Source organism: Battus philenor, unplaced genomic scaffold, assembly GCF_028537555.1.
Source record: "Battus philenor isolate CCGP_79_NKW_IND1 unplaced genomic scaffold, ilBatPhil1.0.hap1 SCAF_7, whole genome shotgun sequence".
NCBI lineage: Eukaryota > Metazoa > Arthropoda > Insecta > Lepidoptera > Papilionidae > Battus > Battus philenor.
Window position 1 is genome coordinate 8,131,759 of NW_027181737.1, and position 19,330 is coordinate 8,151,088.

The window sequence follows — 19,330 nt, forward strand, 5'->3', positions numbered from 1 at the left end:
AATTTTTATGCAGAGGAAGTAAGAACGAAATCTCTAAAATATTTAAGCCTTTCAGGAGTGAACTTCAGCTCCTTTCTGGAATAGACTTCCAAAGCAACGTTAGTAGAATAATTTGATTAAGTCTTTATAAGGTTAAGCAGCTGATTCGATAAACGTGAACGCCAATGCAAGGAAGGCTTATTAAATCTGTGTACTGTACCCAGTGTTACTGTTACTACAACGCACCCACTCATCGAATTCCATGTAATGGTGAGAAGTACTATTTGTACTACCCTCTTAATGCTTCAAGTCGTAAGCCAAAATAAAGGAAAAATTAATAGAACTTATCATATTTTTTTTTGATTTATTTAGTTATATACATGCCACGAAATTTCCAAAAAGTGTCACGATTCACAGTTGGGAGGCATGCAATGCAAAGAACAAGACTTTACATAGAAATATGCAATGTTGTACAGCAAAACTACTCACCCATTCTCCATTGACATACTTCCAGCGGTGAGAATCAACTTGAACAAATTCGAGCAATACTGTATACATCGCAGTTGGGTCTAATCCACTCGCGGTGACCTTTACCACTGGAAACATTCGTCTGGAAGCATACAAGGTATCGAATTAAAGCAGTAGAACTTTAAATCATTTCATATCATCAATCCATAGTTTGTAAAATATTACATTTTTAATTAAAGATTTTATTGTTAAGACTAGATAACAGGTTTTCTATTTGCACGAAATTAATTGATACCTAAATTAACAAGAAACTATCATAAGCAAGTATCTATATAAAATCTAATCGTAAAATCTTTGATATGAAATATTGTTATTGTGTATTCTTATTATAAGTAAGAGATAATCAATACATAAACAATGATAATAATGAGGATATACGTAGATAAAACAAAGTAACGGCATAGCCCCGCAGATTGTCAAGTTGAAGTGGCAAAGGACAGGCTAAACAGCGGGCAGAACAGATTGCCGCTGAGACTGTAACCCTGCAGACCTTTTAACCGGGAACCTAAAGGTTCTGAAGTGGAAACCACGAACTGATAAGCTCTACTTAGGACCTCTACCCACAAGGTTGACAGATGTTCTTGTGTGGCTCGAATTACTCTGAATGCAGCTTACAAACGGTCTCATCGCAAATCTATCGGGGCCCATGTTGAACAGTGAACGTCCTGAGGATGAAATAATGAAGATAAAAAATAGTTAGAATCTTTAATAGTGGTGGTTATATTTTAATTATATTTACTCCCATCTAGGATATCGTCGCTGTGCGTATTAGTCACCGGACATACTTAAGTGCATTATTGTGGTATAAATATTCAAGGGCAACTTTCGGTACTCGACTTATGAACAAAATAACTCAAAATAACGAGTGCAAACGTACTTTTATAACGATATTATTGTATTTATAAAAAAAAAACTAATTATTACAGTTAATTTAATTTATTTATTTAACCTTAATAGGAGGAATATAAATAGTAAGATTCTTAAATTGCCGTCAAATAGAAAGTGGAATCGAGATTAACTTGGAATAAGCTATTCATTCCTCGTCTAAAGTATTAGTGGGCGTGGCACATCACTCGTGCAGCTGATGACCAAAACAGCCTACCTATGTGTACGTTGTAATATTACCCATGGTAAAAAGCTTCGTTGTCATTTCGCTTTATAGTAAAAAAATAATCCTGGTTAACACTAAGGACCGTGTTAACAATATGTATACGTATAAAGAAACTGCTCTCATGAGTGTTAGGTGTAGCTGATCAGGCGGTACCGTTTAGACACCCTGTGTTAATAAGTAAGACCCACCGAGTTAATAGCTGAAAACTAGCCACCCGTCCTCACGTCGTTAGCATTTGCGAAAATGTTGCTATATTATGTGATGGCCATACACACTAGATAAAGGGCTTTTTTAATCATTCGTTTAAAAATTGTGAATAAGAAATATATTTGAATTTTTTTTTTGTCAGACTAAAGCCTACACATTGATACTTATAACTTTACTATGTTTGTAGCAACAGAGTACTACCATTATCGGATTATCTTGTAAAAATAGAACTAAAATTCCAATAACGACTTATGCATCTTATTCCAAATTTCGTCATTATAATTTTAGTCGTAAGATATCCACTGCTGGACATTGCTCTCCCATACTGATCTAGCGGGACAAATTGGAAACGTCATGCATCAATTATCTTCCGATGACCTTCACAAGGTCGTCTGTTCACCTTGTTAATGGAACTTAAACAAAATTAATTTGTAACTTTATTTATTTAAATGAATCCTATGAATAGTAAAGAACATAACTCACTATATAAAAAAGAACAATATTGTGTACATTGATTTTTCGCAAATCCAAAACAAGTAATAATTAAAAAAGAACATTTAAAATGGAATCACATTCATTTGTACAAATAAGGTCGTATAACAAACTACAACCTGAACAAACAAACAGAGAGTAAAACACACAGAATTAAACTGCCCAATGTTCAGCGTGCCTGACTATATTTAGAATGTAAGTACTAAATATAAAGATCTGACCTTTATATTTAATTCCTCATAAAACACAATACGAGATGATTACTTCGCTAAGGTTTAGAATACAAAAAGATTTAACTACGTAACGATGAAACTTGGGCTATAAACAATATTGTAAACGGCGTACAACATTATTCCCTGGTCATTTATTTCAATGCTATATCAGCCAATTAGATAAAACATTTTGCATTGAATCTCTATAACCCAATAAGGCTTAATTACATATTTAATTTTTACAGTAAATTTTCTATAAAATATCGATAATCGTGCAGTGATAACGTAGTGCGAAAGGGCTGATAACGAGGGTCACGTTGGTTTCAGATTCTACTCCAGGGAGATAGAACATTTTATGTAAGTTATATAACATTGTCAATGCTCATAAAAGTAGAAAAAAATTGTCATGATGAAACCAGCATATCTCTAAAACCAAATGATGTGACCACCAGTTCGCTCTCGCCCGCACCCTTCCTCTGTGATAAATAAGGCTTGTGTCACCAAACTGTTAACATTGTTAAGTGAATACAAATATCAAATATAATATGCCAGATTTATGAGCTATTGCATGCGATTATTTATTTATGTGTATAAAAATTCGTTTGCACACTACAACTTAAACTACGCATAAATTATGTACAAAAAATCTTTTTATTTTAGGTGGTTATCAAATTTATGAATTTGTATGCAGTGAAAATAGGAATAATAACTTTGACAGTGAAATCTCTCTTAGTTAAATAGGGATAGTATTTTGGTCGGTGAAGGCGAACCTCAAGGTATTGCAAAGAGGCCTAAACTGCTAATCAGCTTTTCAGCCCTGATCACCGTACCCAGCTCAATACCATGAACCCACGCTGTGAATACAGTGAATGCTAATAAGTTACGTCTCTATGTTTTACGGTATGCTGAAAAATGATTATTATATTTTAAAATATTCACGCGCTTTCTACTACCGTAAACCATATGTTCCGTTTATAATCCAAACAATTTATAAACGATAAAAAATTAATCTCGTAATCCAATGGAAAATTCCCTAGTAGGTCTTAACAGTGATCTCGCCTGATATTGAATCGTGATTCATCCTTTGTGTACATAGAGCGAAGAACATAGTCACATTTGTTTCGTAAGCATCAATTTGAATGTAAAAATCGACGCAAGCAAACTATTTCACCCCTTTTGTGTTCGTATAATAAATGTAACGAATGTCTTTAAGTTCATACTAGAATTTTTCTAATACGCCCAACAGCCAGGCTTCAGAAGTCCAACCAACACTAATCATGTAACGTTATGTTAAAAATCATCACATGTTAAACTCTTCTTAACCTACTATAAGAAGTTTGGTAAAGAAAAATTAGCTAAAACTAACCTATGATTCAATATCTAGTTCTCATTTAAAGTCATTAAATAGTATTTTTTACTATCTTTTGTAATGCTGTTTCTTTTGATATAGCTAAAACAATTTCAAGTCATTTGTTACTGCGGATAAATATAAAAAAAACATATTGTAATAAAAATATATTGATTTTAATCCATCCATTATAAAAAATTTAAGTAATTAAAAAGAATCAATGTAATTTAAAATATAAATATTGGAACTAAATTTATCAAAATAGTAAATAAATTACTTACGACGTATTAGCAGTAATAAATGTATTTTCTTTATAAAAACTGATATTTTACTTGAAATCGATTAGTTTATTTGAAATACAACCAAGCAGTTGAGCAAAAAACAATGATTTAGAAAAATCGGTTCAATGTTGTTCGTCAATTAATAATCGATAAACGGTAAGACGTTCTAGCAGCAAATATTATGTTAAACCACAACAAACAAGAGTTTAATCGTAAATTAAAATTGATTGGCCTGGAAGGTGGCGGTTAAGCTGGTTTTATCAGCTCATTTTTTTATTTATTTCGAGAGTATTGAGTAATTGGAACTTACCGTCCATTTTTAGTGACGATCATTTCGTTGGTGAGAGTCTGAAAGCGAACCCACAGCTCGCGATCATCAAGCGCAACATTGACCTCACGTTCGCGCCCACCGCGCGAAGCTCCGCCGCCCACCGTCGGCTCTACTGCGCTTAGGATGTGCGATGCAGCCATATCTTGCACTAAAAAAATAAGTTTTAAATAAAGTAAACGATGATAAATAATTTTACCTATAAATATAAGCGTAAAGTCTTTGACAGTCAAGTTAATTATTTTCTTGTTACACGCAAATGGTTTTCCGTGCGAATTTTATTGTTAAAAAATATGTATTATATGCCACGGGTTATTACAAAAAGAAATAAAAAAATGTAATAAAACATATTTGGCATTTGTTTTAATGTTCTAAGTGACAAACAGTTAAAGAAATAAAAATGTAAATTTTTTATGTAATATTAATTAATTTAACTATGTATTTTCGAGTCTTTAATTATATTAGGAAATCAGATAAAATATTTTAACTTAAAGACTAAACTTCTTACCAAAAGTTTTATTACTTTGTGTAAGAAGCGTAAGGAATAAACATCACGCACCGTTAGTAGTCAGTAGAAAAAACGGTTCAGCTAAGAATATAAAACTATTTAATTAAACCAACAAAACTACTTCCATATTATGGATCTGGGAATATGATGTGATTTCGAGTGGTTTAACATTTTAAAATGTTGCAATCAGAACCAGATTTCGCTACTCAATAGCTTACCATACAGTTAAAGGAAATGATTTATTAATAAAAAAATTATAAACTAACATTTATTATTTTAATAAGATTTTTTGTTTTCACAAATTTTTGTTTTAAAAAATGGTTGACACTTTATATAAATAAACACGAACGGAGTATTTAATATAAAAAGTGTACCTACGATACATCTGTAAATAAAGAACATATGTACATGTATAATATGGATCATAATGGCAACAGAACCTGTTCTAATGTTATTTTTTACTTAAGAGGTGACAAAACTTTTAATAGCTTATTACTTTCACTAATATGAAATGTTGTGGCTATAATACATTCAGAAAAATAGTTTGTTGAATACTTTTTTGGTAAATGTATGGCTCCAAGCAAATAGAATCAATAGTCGCTCTAAGGCAAACTTTAGAAAGTAGTGAACAGTTGAAAGTTATTATGAGAAAAAATGCCGCGCAATGTCGATACAGCTATAAATTTTAAGATCGTAAATACTTTTTTACGAAAAATTCCGCCATTTTAGATATCTACAAAATCGTTACCGTATTGTTCCTATGTACTACTATAACTGTTTTTAATAGCCAGAATATATTATTTAATTTTTGTTGATAAAATTAATATCAAAAGGAGAATGCATGATTTATGACAAGCTTAAAAGCTTTCTGTTGATATAATACTGTGAACAAAAAGTAAGGTGATTTTTTATACAATATAAATTCATTATTTATTCTTCCAAATCAATTTCAGCCCCTTCAAAGTAATCCCCATCTGATGAAACACATTTAGCCTTCGTTTTTCCCAGTCCTCCAAATATTCAGAATAATTATTTTCTGGTTTCAGCGTCCAAGGCCTCCTTTTATTCAGTTTTTATCTTCACAATCTTGTCAAACAGCGTCTCCGCATTGGTCTTTTCAGTTTGGTGGATGGCCAAAAGTTTCACGGACCCGAATCAAGCGATAACAGTGAATACGGAACGATATATGTCGAATTCTTCACGCTTTTTCCCAAAAAATGAAGCGATTTTGGCACCAATCAAGACTTAACGCACTTGAATCATCATTTCGCCCTTGAACTTTCATTGTTAGACATAGGCCTCCCTCATTTCAGAAGGACAGGTTGAAAGTGGCCAAATCAACGGCCACTACCTGGTTAAGTTGTGGGTGGATTGTCTATACTGCGATTTTGGTATCAGCTCCTGAACCGTAATGCCGCAGCAGCCTTGCCCGCTGACTCTTCAACTTGCCAATCCACTGGACTATGTCATTTACTTTAGTTTTGGTATATGGATCTCCTTATTTCGTATTAAATAGTAAATACGAAGTATTGTGGCTTACTTATTACAATCAAGTGTTGTAGCCAATTGACTCAACGGTTTTTCGGGCAAAACTTTGAGTAAGAAGCTTTATCTCTCCTTTACATACATTCCCCCATCTCTCAACACTCACAGGTAAACTGAGCCTGTCTTTGCAATTAAAAATGTAAGAAAAATAACAGACCGTCCAATTCGTATATTTAAGTCATTTTCTCTTATGGTATTTTATTATGAGGCAGTGCCGCGGATGTTAATTCTATATTTATTTTACAGAAGAGTACGGGCTATTTATAACTAAAGCTAACAGTTGTTTCGTACAATACATTTTTAAGAACATATTATTTAGGCGTCATAATTTTAAATATTTTATGAAAAAATAGCGACAGACACAATAAGTATAAGAAATAAAAACAAACTCGTAACTCCTAAATTTGGTCTTTATAAAGTTAACACATCCATCGTGGGTACGGGTGTACGCGTATATAAATGTAGTTGCTGCAAGATATCTTAGAGCTTCCGTTTCTTTATTTTAAATATTGATAAATCTAAATTTTAATGTAAATCTAAATATTAATTAAAATTTCGAATCTAGGTGTTATTAAAAAAAATCTTATTTTAGTTTTAAAGAGTTTTTAGTTGCACGAAATGTGTCAAACTTAGTTTTTTGATACATTAACATGATTGATATTACAATATACACATCAAAAATTTTGAAGTATACTTCAAAAGCCGCTATTGAGTTTCTGGCAAGTTATTACTACTTATAATGTTAAATATTCGACGATTCAAAAACGCACGGAAATGCATATTTGACTAAAGATGTTTTAAATTTGATTTTCGCGTTTAGCGTCCGGATTAAAAATTGCACGAGAGGACCGATCCTCGGCTTGCTCGGTTGCAATTGTTACATGAAACAAATTTCATTTGAGCAGACTGGTGCACTGGAATTAATGTTCCTTTAAAAGGATTTTACGAAGGGAAATGGGAAAGTTATGTGGCTGTATATAAATGATGGTCAACGCTACCAATTGCTGAAAACAAAAAATTGCACTACTCATATAATTTACAGCTGCTGTTAAAGTTACAAGAAATAAATATGTATATTTATTGAAATAATTGTTTAGCCGGAAAAGCTCGCAAAATGACCAATGGAGAATTACTTATTACAGGTTCCGGAAAGCGCAGCGAAGGATATCCATACTCAAGGTACACAAACACCCTTAATAAGATTATTAAAAGACGCTTCCAACCAGTCCAATTTAAAATCCATGTCAAGCCATGGACAACTAGCGCTGGCTAAAATAATGCTGATGATGTAATCAATAAATAAATTGAAGAATTACTTATTTAATTATAACAATACTAAGTCTGCCCAGGTTAAATTTATTTAATAACTTAAAAAACATGAGCAAAGTGCCATCTCAGATCTTTAAGTCGTAAAACCCAATGCTTAGAAATTTTTACACAAAGTATCAGAAATAAACAAAAATATTTTACATCAACCTTTTTTTTAATAAATATATTTTATTTCTGCATCCTGTAATTCAAAATGTATCGAAATTACTGATAAAAAATGATTTCATATAGATACAAGAACACGGAGTTACAAGTGCACCGACTAAATCTAACACTGTATAAACTAAATTGTAACAATCTTAGATCAGTTAAGGTAAACATATTATTAAATCCGGTCGTAAATTGGATGTCATGATAATAGATAAATAATTAAAACGATAAAATATTACAAACATTCAAGCATTATAGGTTATGTCCTACGCTTCATATAACAAACACAAAGCAATCAATATGAATAGCGAATATAAATAGCTTATTAGATTATAGTAGGCAGAGAATAATGTTAATTTGACCTTCACCGAATGAAATCTTTAAACCATACGTATTTATAAGAACTTATAGATCTAAACTCATACTTACCGAGTCTATAAAAAGAATCTCACTATTGTTTTAAAAGTAATGGCGTTACATTTCTGACACTAAAAACTAAGATGTGATATTAAAAAAAAGACAAATGTTAAAAGCTAATCGAAGGAAGTGTTTAGATGTTTATATGTAATAAAAGAATTATGAAAACATTGGTTAAGAAAAATAAGGAGTCCTAGTTGACAAAAACATTTGCGCTTGAAAAAGTGCAAATTGTTTAACATACTATTTTCCACTTAAAATAACATATTCAATTTATTTATGATACCCTTATTGCTTATCAATTTATTTAATAATAGTTCATGGAAAACTTTTTCTGTCTCAAAAAAAAAATTTTAACCTTAATTTATTGATATTCGCATACAGTTTGTATTCTGATGGCGCTAAATAGAATATATTGAAACATCCTAAAAAATCTCTTTCAATATTTACTGAGTGGCTAGAGATCAAAAATCTCAACCTTTACGTTAATAGATTTCAGCAGTTTTTTAATTACTTGCTCGGGTCTCGTTAACTCATGGCGGTAGAGCAACGTCAATTTAAGCCGGTTGTAAATGCTTGAAATAAATGATATATGTTGCCCTTCTGATCCTAAGTAACCCACAGCTTTACCATATTACGAATCACTGAGGGTTTACTTATAATCTGTAGACCTAAGCTGTCCTATGATCGATTTTACGCATGCTTAAGTGGAAGGTAACTCATTTTTATCACGATTCATCCATCTTTTTAATAACGACTCGGATTCTTTTGTTTCCATAGATAATTGTAAATGCGTATATGATTTATTAGCTTTCTTTCATAGTGACTTTTACACACATTTTCAAAATAAATTTTCATGAAACTCTTGTTCTTCAGCTGAAATACGCATTTTGTTCCACTTTTCCAGAAATGACATTAACTTTATTAAAACCCAGTCAGGCTATATTTTTCAGTCTGGACCTACACTGTTACCTAATGATACCTAAGGCTTAAAAGAGCAGTACGCGGAAAATGATTAACCTGAACTTTGTTTATTTAACTTAGGTCGTGGACTCCCTCGGGAGCTTCGACTCGGATCTTTACATCGTTACATTACTTGAACTGTCACTAAATTAGCGTTTAGCATCCCTATACAAGGACGTCCGAGAGGGCCGAACCTCAATCGGTTGCTACAACGTGGCTTATTACTAGAACTTCGGAAAGCGTTTGCGCTTCTGCTTGAGATGATTAGTTCTCGGACGAAATTTCTAAAACAATACTTTGTTTACTGGCACTGGTATTTACTGGTATATATATATATATATATAATATATATATAATTTATATTTATATACATACATATATATATATATATATATATATATATATATATATATATATTTATTTATATTTATATGTATATATAATAGAAACTACCTCAATACACAATTTTTCCCTTTTTGAAAATAGCACTTATTTAATTAAATTAAAACTAATACGAATACAGTAAAATAAAGAAATTGCAATGCGACTTTATACTTGTAAATATAATTGTAAACATACTTTATGTATGTAAAAATAAAGAAAAAATATTTTCCACTAGCTGCATGTACAAAAGTCTTTCGAAAGTAGGATGACTCGCACCTGTTTCAAAAGGTCAATTAACTTCTCATGCTACTGTTTAACAGTTTCAAAATTTGGTACCGCAGTTAAAAATTTACCTTTCTACGCCGATGTTGCGGTTTTAATACCCGTAAGTGTCAAATATTTCTGTGTGCACTATTGTTTTTGTAATATGAGATGTATAAGGTATTGTATCAAGTTTAGGCGCACAAAAACTTAATGCGATAAAAGACATCCAAAAGGGCAGTAGTTCTTTTTAACAAAAAATTTGAGAAGAGGACATTTTTTTACTTGTTAAAGCTGACGCAAGGTCGTATAATTATATTATCAAATAAAATGTGCCTTTCAAATGCTTGTGTAAAATGGTTTCTAATCCTTTTGTACTTATTTCAAATTATTTTATTCTTTATATAATTAACGTACTTTGGGTTTAGGTTTATAAAGTTTTTATGTTATAGGCCCAATACACTTAAAACTAACATTGACTATTTATGTGTTTTATTTGTGTATATATTTCAGTCTCAAAAATGTTGGTGAAAACAGATCTTCCATAAGGAGGCTAAATATGTACTGGACTGATTTCTGTTTTATTATAAATAAACTGTGGTTACCTCGAAAATTGTTACTAACTTTTAATAATCATTCATTTTCCTAGATATTTGAGTATCTTGAGGCGAACTGTATGATTAAGAAATGTGACGATCTCTCTTAATACTAACTTATATCCGCAATTACGTTGTTAAGCTTTACACTCTCAAGAATTTAATGTACATCTTACAGGTCTTATTGGAAATCTATGGGGGAGGTCTATGTCCAGATGTCGTGGGGCTTAATTAACGATTATTTGTTTTTGAGCGTCAGAAACTCATCGTTTGTGGTTAATTTAACGTACCTCGTTCTAAAACTGGGCTTAATAAATAAGAAGAAATAAATAAAACATAAGCTATTTACAAATAACTAAAAGCGTCAGCCACTTTAGATGTTTTAATTCTTCGACTATCCAATATCATTATGTGAATTTTATCGACAACGGTAATGACCTCTTTTCCGCCGGCACATACGGTGTCGCTTGTGCCGGTACAACGGAACTCTGTAAATATTTATTAATATTTATCAAGTCTTTCCTTGTTTTCTGCGAGGGTGTTTTAAAAAATAATAATGCATAAACAACATACGAACATCACATGTATTAAGTTTTGACGAGGTTCTTTGCTTTTATTGGCCGTCAGACGTAAACTTAATAACACAGCTTTATCAAAATTGTACAGTAACCTATTAATAGATGATGGTTGACGGCAGTATTTAAAGTTACTGCGAGTAAAATTAAAAAAGTCACGAAGTCATCTAACAGCCGTCGTAACTAATCGTAACTAGCTTTATTCCTGAACTCTAAAACACGGTAACTTGTAGTTTTTTTAATAACTAGTGCCGTATTAAAATGCAATTAACATTACATTTTAATAGTCGCAATTATTGGTCTGCATCAGTTGGCAAAAACAGAAACGTTTAAAAATTAACAAATCCTATTGATGATGATGACCCTTCATCATCCATAATCAATTCAGCCGTAGGACGTTCACTGGTAGACATAAGCCACCTCCATAATTTCCATAAACCTTCACAAGATCGTCTCTATCGTTTTGGGGCTTCCACACCTGAATTCTCAGGTTCCAGCGGCCGCGTAATCTGCACACTGGTTAGCCTGCCCACTACGTCTTATAACACTGCGCGGCATTTAACTATAAAATCTCTCAACCGCTGGCGTCACAACAGGGAGTCGCGATGGGAAAGGAGTATCAGTATTGTGATTCGTCGGTTTCGCGGCCATAGCTACAAGGCGGACTACATCAATGGTTCTTGCCAACCATCCATCACTCGCGCAATCGATGGTCATCAGGGCCAAAAAGAGCTTGAGTGGTGACCACGGACTGGTAGATGGGTAGGCCTCCGACTAGGTGGACCAACGACATAGACAAGGTCTAGGGAAGTGGCTGGAAGCGAGCAAGATCTTAATTTCTCTTTTCTAGTATTCATAATTTTATTTTAAAGAAACAACGTAAACATTCAAAGGGTAGCAAGTCCCTGTTCTCGAGTAGATGTAGTGTCCTAATTGGTATAACCTAACGATTAAAAACGAAGAAATTAGTTGATTAAATTTAGGTATTTTAATTATAATATTTTTTACCTCTGTTTCACTAAAAGAGAAAAAACTAATACATAATACACATACTTGGCGCTTAAATTGCAAGGCGCAAAAACTAAATTTAAATTTACGGTTTCTGTCAAATCAATCTTGCGTATCTATTAATGTAGTTAAAATTGTAATTCTTGATCTATTAATACGTAACAACGAATAAACCGATCCGTTGTTAGCACTTTATTATTTATGTCTCTAGACATGATGGACTTGAAAGATCAAAATAACTGAAATATTTCTAATGACTATTCGCTAAAAATATAGAATTATTATTCTTAATAATTTCTTATACCGAAGCTGTGTCCTGTTGGGTGTTGGAACCCACACCTGCTTTTAGAAAGAGGAAGTGAGTTGTACTCGTTCGGTATATTTTGAGACTACTTTTAATATATCTGTTTGGTAAATTATCACACATGCATTACATATCAAGCATAATTATATATTTACCACTTTTATTTGTATAAATTGTTGCAAAAAGTCTAGTGGAAAAAGTAAAAAATATGTATAAATGCAGATATTGGAAAGATAGCAAATAACGTCAGCATACACAAATACAGAACTGTGTGAAAATACACCTATCCGTGTTTCAACTCAAAGCATCACGAAATCTTGATAGCAAATATAAGCCGGACATTCATTGTAAGTTTGGCTCACGATCTCCTCTCCAAATGTTTATTGTAACCATTATCAACGACTGGCTCCGTCAGTTCAACGTCCCAGGTTCTCGACTTGGTTTAATTTCAACGATACCATCCACACTTTTCGATTTCTATGTAAGTATCAAGGTCTGTGTTATCGAGTTTCGTTGACTATTATAATTAAAAGATGAATCATTAATGATGAAAAATATACATATCCTTTATCGCAATAATTGTTTGCATATTTGTTTATTACGTTGACCTTTGTCATTCTGATATTATCACTCATTTAATTCTGCTACGCAAAATTATACCAGTTTTACTCTTTTCGACCATAATTACGGACCGAAACGCTCTGTTTTACTCAAAAATTTAGAAACTGTGGTCTTTGTTAATCGAAACACGTGATATTCTTATTATTGAGGTGTTTAAATTGAATCTGGTTGAGGCCCATGTTAGTATCTATTCCTTGAGATACAAAATATTGTTTTGTTTCGTTTTGTGATGATCAGTCGCATGGCGTTCCAGTCATAAACTTATCATGTTGAACTGAATATGTTGATTTATAACGATGAATGCAAGAAATAATAAATTTACTAATTGTACAAAGATTTCACTTCGTTACTACATATTTACACAAATTATTGCAAGTGATTCAAAATTTTATTTAGGTTAAATTTGACTTTCATTACAATAAGCCTTTTAAATACTATACTGCGATCATCTCTAGGCCAACATTTTACGATCTTGACGTGACTCTTTAATTGTCTTTATCGTGGTATCCGTACAGAAACATGTTACTTCCTTGCTCCAGATTGCCTTCTTTTCTTGACCAACGTTCATGCTTACTATATGTAATATCCAAAACTAAAACCAGTTATAGAGAGAACTACGGAAACGGTTTTGCCCGCTACCATATTCAAGTGCACTAGCTTGTCGCTTCCAAAATTTAAGGTAGAACTAGATTTCCTTACGTTTTATAATAATCGCCAGCGGACTTAAGCCCCACTTCAAGCTGATGAGATAGCTGGGGAAAAAAAGTTCTTTCGCATTTTATGTAAAAATTCGATACATTATTTGAATTTTTTTTTATTTAACTATAGCGACTATACTGGTGACACTTAGTTCGATGGCTTTTGACCATCTTGTAAGGAGTGACATGGTGCCATTGCTGAAGAAATTTTGAAACTTCTAATCAAACAAGTAATTTTAGCAGTCTTTCTTAATGTTAGCCCAACAAATTTTTTTAAAATTTTGAACAACCGGAACAGATGAAAATCTCAAAGTTATGACTATTTATATAGCCATATAGCAAAAAAATTAAAAAACAGGCTAGGAGATGAATTATCGCCTACAAGCCAAGGTCTCTTAGTCAAACTCTCTCAAACTCTTAATTTTTGCTGAATATTTCGCTTTAGTAGTTAAGCGTTTTCGTAATTAAGATCGCAACTCTACTATTAATTCCGGCGATGTTCTATATCTTCATCACTTATTGGCAATAGAGATCCGAAACAATGGTTTAATGGCTAAATTTTTTATTTAAGCTTCGAACGCTGAGCTAAAATATAAATATCAATATTACATAAAAATATATTAATTATGTATAAGGTTATATAAAAATGAGTAGAAATACTATAACATAAATAGATAAGAAATTAGTGTATAAGATATAAAGCTAATGTTACTTATATGTAAAAAAGGGATTAATTCAATTAGTAGTAAAATAAGTGAAAGAAAATAAACACAATGTAAAACGTGACCCATTTTCAACCACGACCTATTTTGCACTTTGCTGTCGTAAGTAATCGTCTTTTAATCACTTTTCATAATATTCTTCAAAAAAGGTTAGGATTCATTACGTCTAAAAAGAATCACAAATCAGGACACGGTTCATTATGTTAATTTCAATGAGGGACCACAGGAGGTCTCTCTACCTTTTTTCAAATGGGTCAAAATTGTTTTGTGGTCAATTTAGGATTCTTCAGCTACGCCGTAGCTACAGATATGCTAATCTTGAACACTTTTCAAATATCGCGCCCATTTTATCCGTAACTGGGGGAGAAGAGTGAGGTTCATCTTTGTTATAAAGATTTTCAAAACGAAAACATTTAAACCAACGTTAGGCTATTCTCGCTGACACTGTATTAGGTCTTTAAATTTGACGAATTTTTTTGCGGTTAGCGCTGCATTTTTCTTTTTTGAAGTAAATATTTAAAAAGAACAATGAAGCAAATGGAAAATAGTCCGGAATAAAATTTTAGTTACATGCTTATTTTTTTTTAAATGTTACCTTATTACTAACATCAAAACCAACCATATTCAAATAGTACAACCAAAGAGCTCGACCTAATAAGTAGTGTGAACCACCACCAGAACAAGTGGCAAAGGCATGTCACGGTGAATGGGAGATGGACCATGGGTTTTCTCCTCGAATATCCAGTGTATTCAGAACTCTAAAGTCCCCAGTTAAAGACCCTAGGCTAATTATATACTCTTAGTTTGCCACAGTATCGTAAAGATTGAATTATTTTTACATTGCATTACATAGATTCATGTTATACTAACCTAACTTGTGCAGTTCTCCACATATCTGATTGTCTTTTTAAGAATTGTATTACTGCCAACTACGCCATTTGCAAGTACCATTATATATCCTCATTATGTTCACAACTTTAATGATTCACTCTATAACCTTTATTTTGCATAATATACAACTCATTCGTCATCTATTACTTGTAACGAATATTTCAATACAAATTCCACTCTTGTCTACTTATAACCGTTCTGCGAAATAGCTAGTAATTGAAATATAAATTAAGTAAATTTAAAGAATAAACGGTGATAAAAATAATAAACGTAAAATTGTAAAACTTTGGAAGGAAAGTGAAGGAAGTAAGACAATGTACGGAAAAGATTAGAAGATATTGTTAAGAAAATTAGAAGAAAGAACGGAAAATATTGGGGAGGACGAGCAGGGAAGTTAATTAAAATTATGTGAAAATTATAATGTAAATTAATCTTTTCCTTGTCCTTGTCCACCCATGATAGGGGTTGAACGAAAGGCCCCAAAAACGTAGCCATAAAAAAACGTTCTGCGAAGAATCTCTTTTTGTTATCCTTTTTGCTGTGTAAAGTTTTGTATTTTTTTTACATACATAAAGCTTAAGAATACAATAGTGTGCTAAAAGCAGTATTCTACCAAACAAAACTAATATTAAGATGAAACTGGTGTTTAGACACGTCATAATTTTTTAGCTACAGGGGTATTGTAGAATAATTGACATAATTAGCTTTAAAACGATGTATCTTTAGTTCGTCAGCAAAAAGCTTCAAAGTTTTTTTCACCTATTTGCAGGGAATCGCCATGTAATAAGTGCTTACTCTGAAATTTCCCATTTCATTGAAATGCGACTGTCCACTAACTTCTGCTGTACAAAGTCTGCAGGAACAAACAGTAAACAATAAATAATTTTCGTATGTTGTAATCCAAATTGAAAACGCTATTACTTACTACGCTACTTCTTTGTTTATTATTTCTTCGACCAATGTCTTTTGGGAAGGATGACCTCTTTAAAGCTTTTACGCCTATAACCTATCAACCTGTATAAGGGCAGGTATTAGTTACGTTTTGTGTTATTATATTTTTACTACCTCTTACGTATACATATTTTATTACTAATAAAGAATGCTTGTAATCGCCGGCCCAAGTTAATACTAGAAAAATTTCAACTTGTTCCATTAATTACCGATAATAAGTTAAAAATGGGTTAGCATGATATCTGTTGATCCTTTGAATTGACGCGTTTGAATCAATTTCTATTTACCCTGTGTTTTGATGTGTTCTTGTATTGACTTCAATTAAATCTTTATCTTTGTTTCTTTGACTTGCTATTGGGCAAGTACATTAACATTATCCACTACTAGCACAACCTCTATAAAAGTAGTCGCATGAAAACACATCCAAAATTTTGTTTATAATTCTTCACATCCGCTACTCTCATCTATTTCTCTCACTAGCCTAAAAGCAAATAAAGGATAGTTGTAGTGAACCGTGTCCTGCAGTTAATATATCTATGGACAATACTTTCCCATTTTTATATTATAAATAAATATGTACAATTGTATAAAGATATTTAAGCTAGTTTTAATAGTAAACAATTGTACGTGTGATTGTGCAACGTAACTGTTTGCGAAATATCTCTTAAAATATTGTTGCTTATTATAGTGTATGTATAGATTTAGTTAGAACTAGTTCCGTCTGTCATTTTCACTATTAATAACGAAAATCGCGGGTAAAATACTTCATATTAGATAGAAACTTTGCTAAAGTTTCGTTCCGAAACGGTAGAAATGTTAGCAAGGCAGCAAACGACTAAGTTGAGATTCGGCCCCCTAGGTTCCTAAAGTCGGAATGCTAAACAGATATGTTGTCGATTCCCAAGGCAAGGCGCCCTCGAGGGGCCCTTGCATCAGAACGTGCCCGACTATGCAATGTAAAAGCTAGGTGACATCCCAATCCGGTAAAAAATGTAACAAAATCTGAGCGAGCCCTAGAGCTTTGCTAACTTTAAATGAGGTTTTGGCAAAGGGTCATCTGCATCTTGTCCCTCCAAACCCGCCGAAACTGCAAATGTTTTTTGGCAGCAGTATAATACAATCCAAAAAGTGAGGGTACATTATGTTACAAACTGGAAGACGTTGTGTACCAAACGAACCAATAAATAATATAATATATTTTTCAGAAAACTGTTCAGACACGTGACTTTAATGGATATTTTTTCAGAGGATTATTTTTTTATTATTCATATTACATATATATATATATATATATATATAGAGAGAGAGAGAGAGAGAGAGGGGGAGAGACTCAAATATAAGGTCTCTTACAAAAGAGAAAAACCACCAATGAGTAAGTAGAACTATTCGTTTTTACTTTGATGTTAGACGACCATAGCAAAGAAGAAACATCCTGAACACTTTTGTTTAGTTTTAACTTAGCGCACATCAGCATTAGAAGCTAAACACCTCGTTAAAATCAATTATTAATCTATAATTTAAAAAGGTTGTTTCGCTAAATATGTTTTATCAAAATTTCGTTTACGGAAATGCATTTAAAAGAATTGGCAAATATTGTACAGATCTTGTTAATAGATATCGGACCTGCTATCAAGAGCTATATACATCAAGCTATTTACTTATCTGTTTGTAATAGTAGGTTGATGTGAGAGGTAACAAGCAGGAAAGTTCTCCAAGCTGACGATACTACTCTTCTTAAAGGCAAAAATCAGATCATTTATTTATTTGATAAAGTATAAACTGCTTACAGAAAGTTATACTTTGACATAAATCATCATAAAAATGTTATACAGAGCTGAAAAAAAAACTGTAGCACCGGTAAAAGTTAAAGGATTTCATAAAAAAACAAATTGGCGACCTTTGCCAATGGCACGGATGTAAAAATTGAAAAAAGTAAATCCTAAACAAAATAGCACTAATGCGCATTCTGGCCTTTACAATTTTTTTTTATGGATGGTAAATGTCAATGATTAAAGTTTCTTTCGTCTACTAAATAACAATTTTAAAACATATGTTGGTATAGGTTACAAATACTGCCTGCATAGGGCTTTGCGTTCAAATTAATCCGTCTTCAAAAAGATAGCAATAACAGAATACCTCGCTCAACCTGCCAATCGAAGAATTTTAAGGACATTTGTAAACAGCATGCAAAAATTTAAATATTAAATGCTTTCCTGGGTGGGAAAAGGAAATTGAAAAGATTGTCGCGATAGTACGTAGATAAACCTACTGAGAGATAGTCAATAAACATTTATTACAAAGGGAATGTCAGCTTTTTCGGAGTGTATGTATTAATTGAGTACAATCTGAAAATGGCGATACACCATAATAATAAGCGACTTTGATGGTCCTAAGACGTAAAATTAAAATATGCGAAATTCGTATTTTCATTTTTTTATCTTACAGCAAAATTATAAGTAAACAAATGGGCTTAGCTTTAAGTCTATAATAAGTTTTGTGCACTTTTTTATTACATATGTAATTGCTAGTGTCTATACAAAACTTAACAAAGATGCTAATAAAAAGCCAGGAGTTAAAATGCATTTGTTAAATCGTACTGAATTTTAAGATTGCATCAATAAGTAAAGTTTCGAATGATTTTAATTTTAAAAAAATTTCCTTATAAGTATATTAAAAACTCAGAGCGTATTCAGGCATTAAAATTTATTAAAACAAGATATTTTATTATATGAGTATCTTTTAATTTTTGTTTTTAATATAATAAAATTTAAACGTCTGCTCGGAATTAAATGAATATGACATTCAATGACAAAGAAAATTTAGTGTCATAAGAAATTACAGTTTTGTTTACAACATAAGTTATATTATCCTCTTCGTAACGGTGCGGTGCTATCTATATTCAATATCTTGCGAAACACTAT

General features: G+C 32.0%; 1 protein-coding gene across 2 annotated transcripts in view; it reads right to left on the reverse strand.

The window, feature by feature from the left end:
- The window catches only part of byn (brachyenteron), a 30,802-nt gene that overhangs the window by 7,295 nt on the left and 4,177 nt on the right, over positions 1-19,330 (reverse strand). For both annotated transcript variants that reach the window (XM_068774375.1, XM_068774376.1), the window contains exons 2-3: positions 4,469-4,637; positions 469-589 (exon numbers count right to left, since the gene is read on the reverse strand). In XM_068774375.1, the coding sequence (XP_068630476.1) occupies positions 469-589; positions 4,469-4,629 (282 nt within the window). In that variant the 5' untranslated portion in view covers positions 4,630-4,637. The remainder of the gene's footprint in view (positions 1-468; positions 590-4,468; positions 4,638-19,330) is intronic.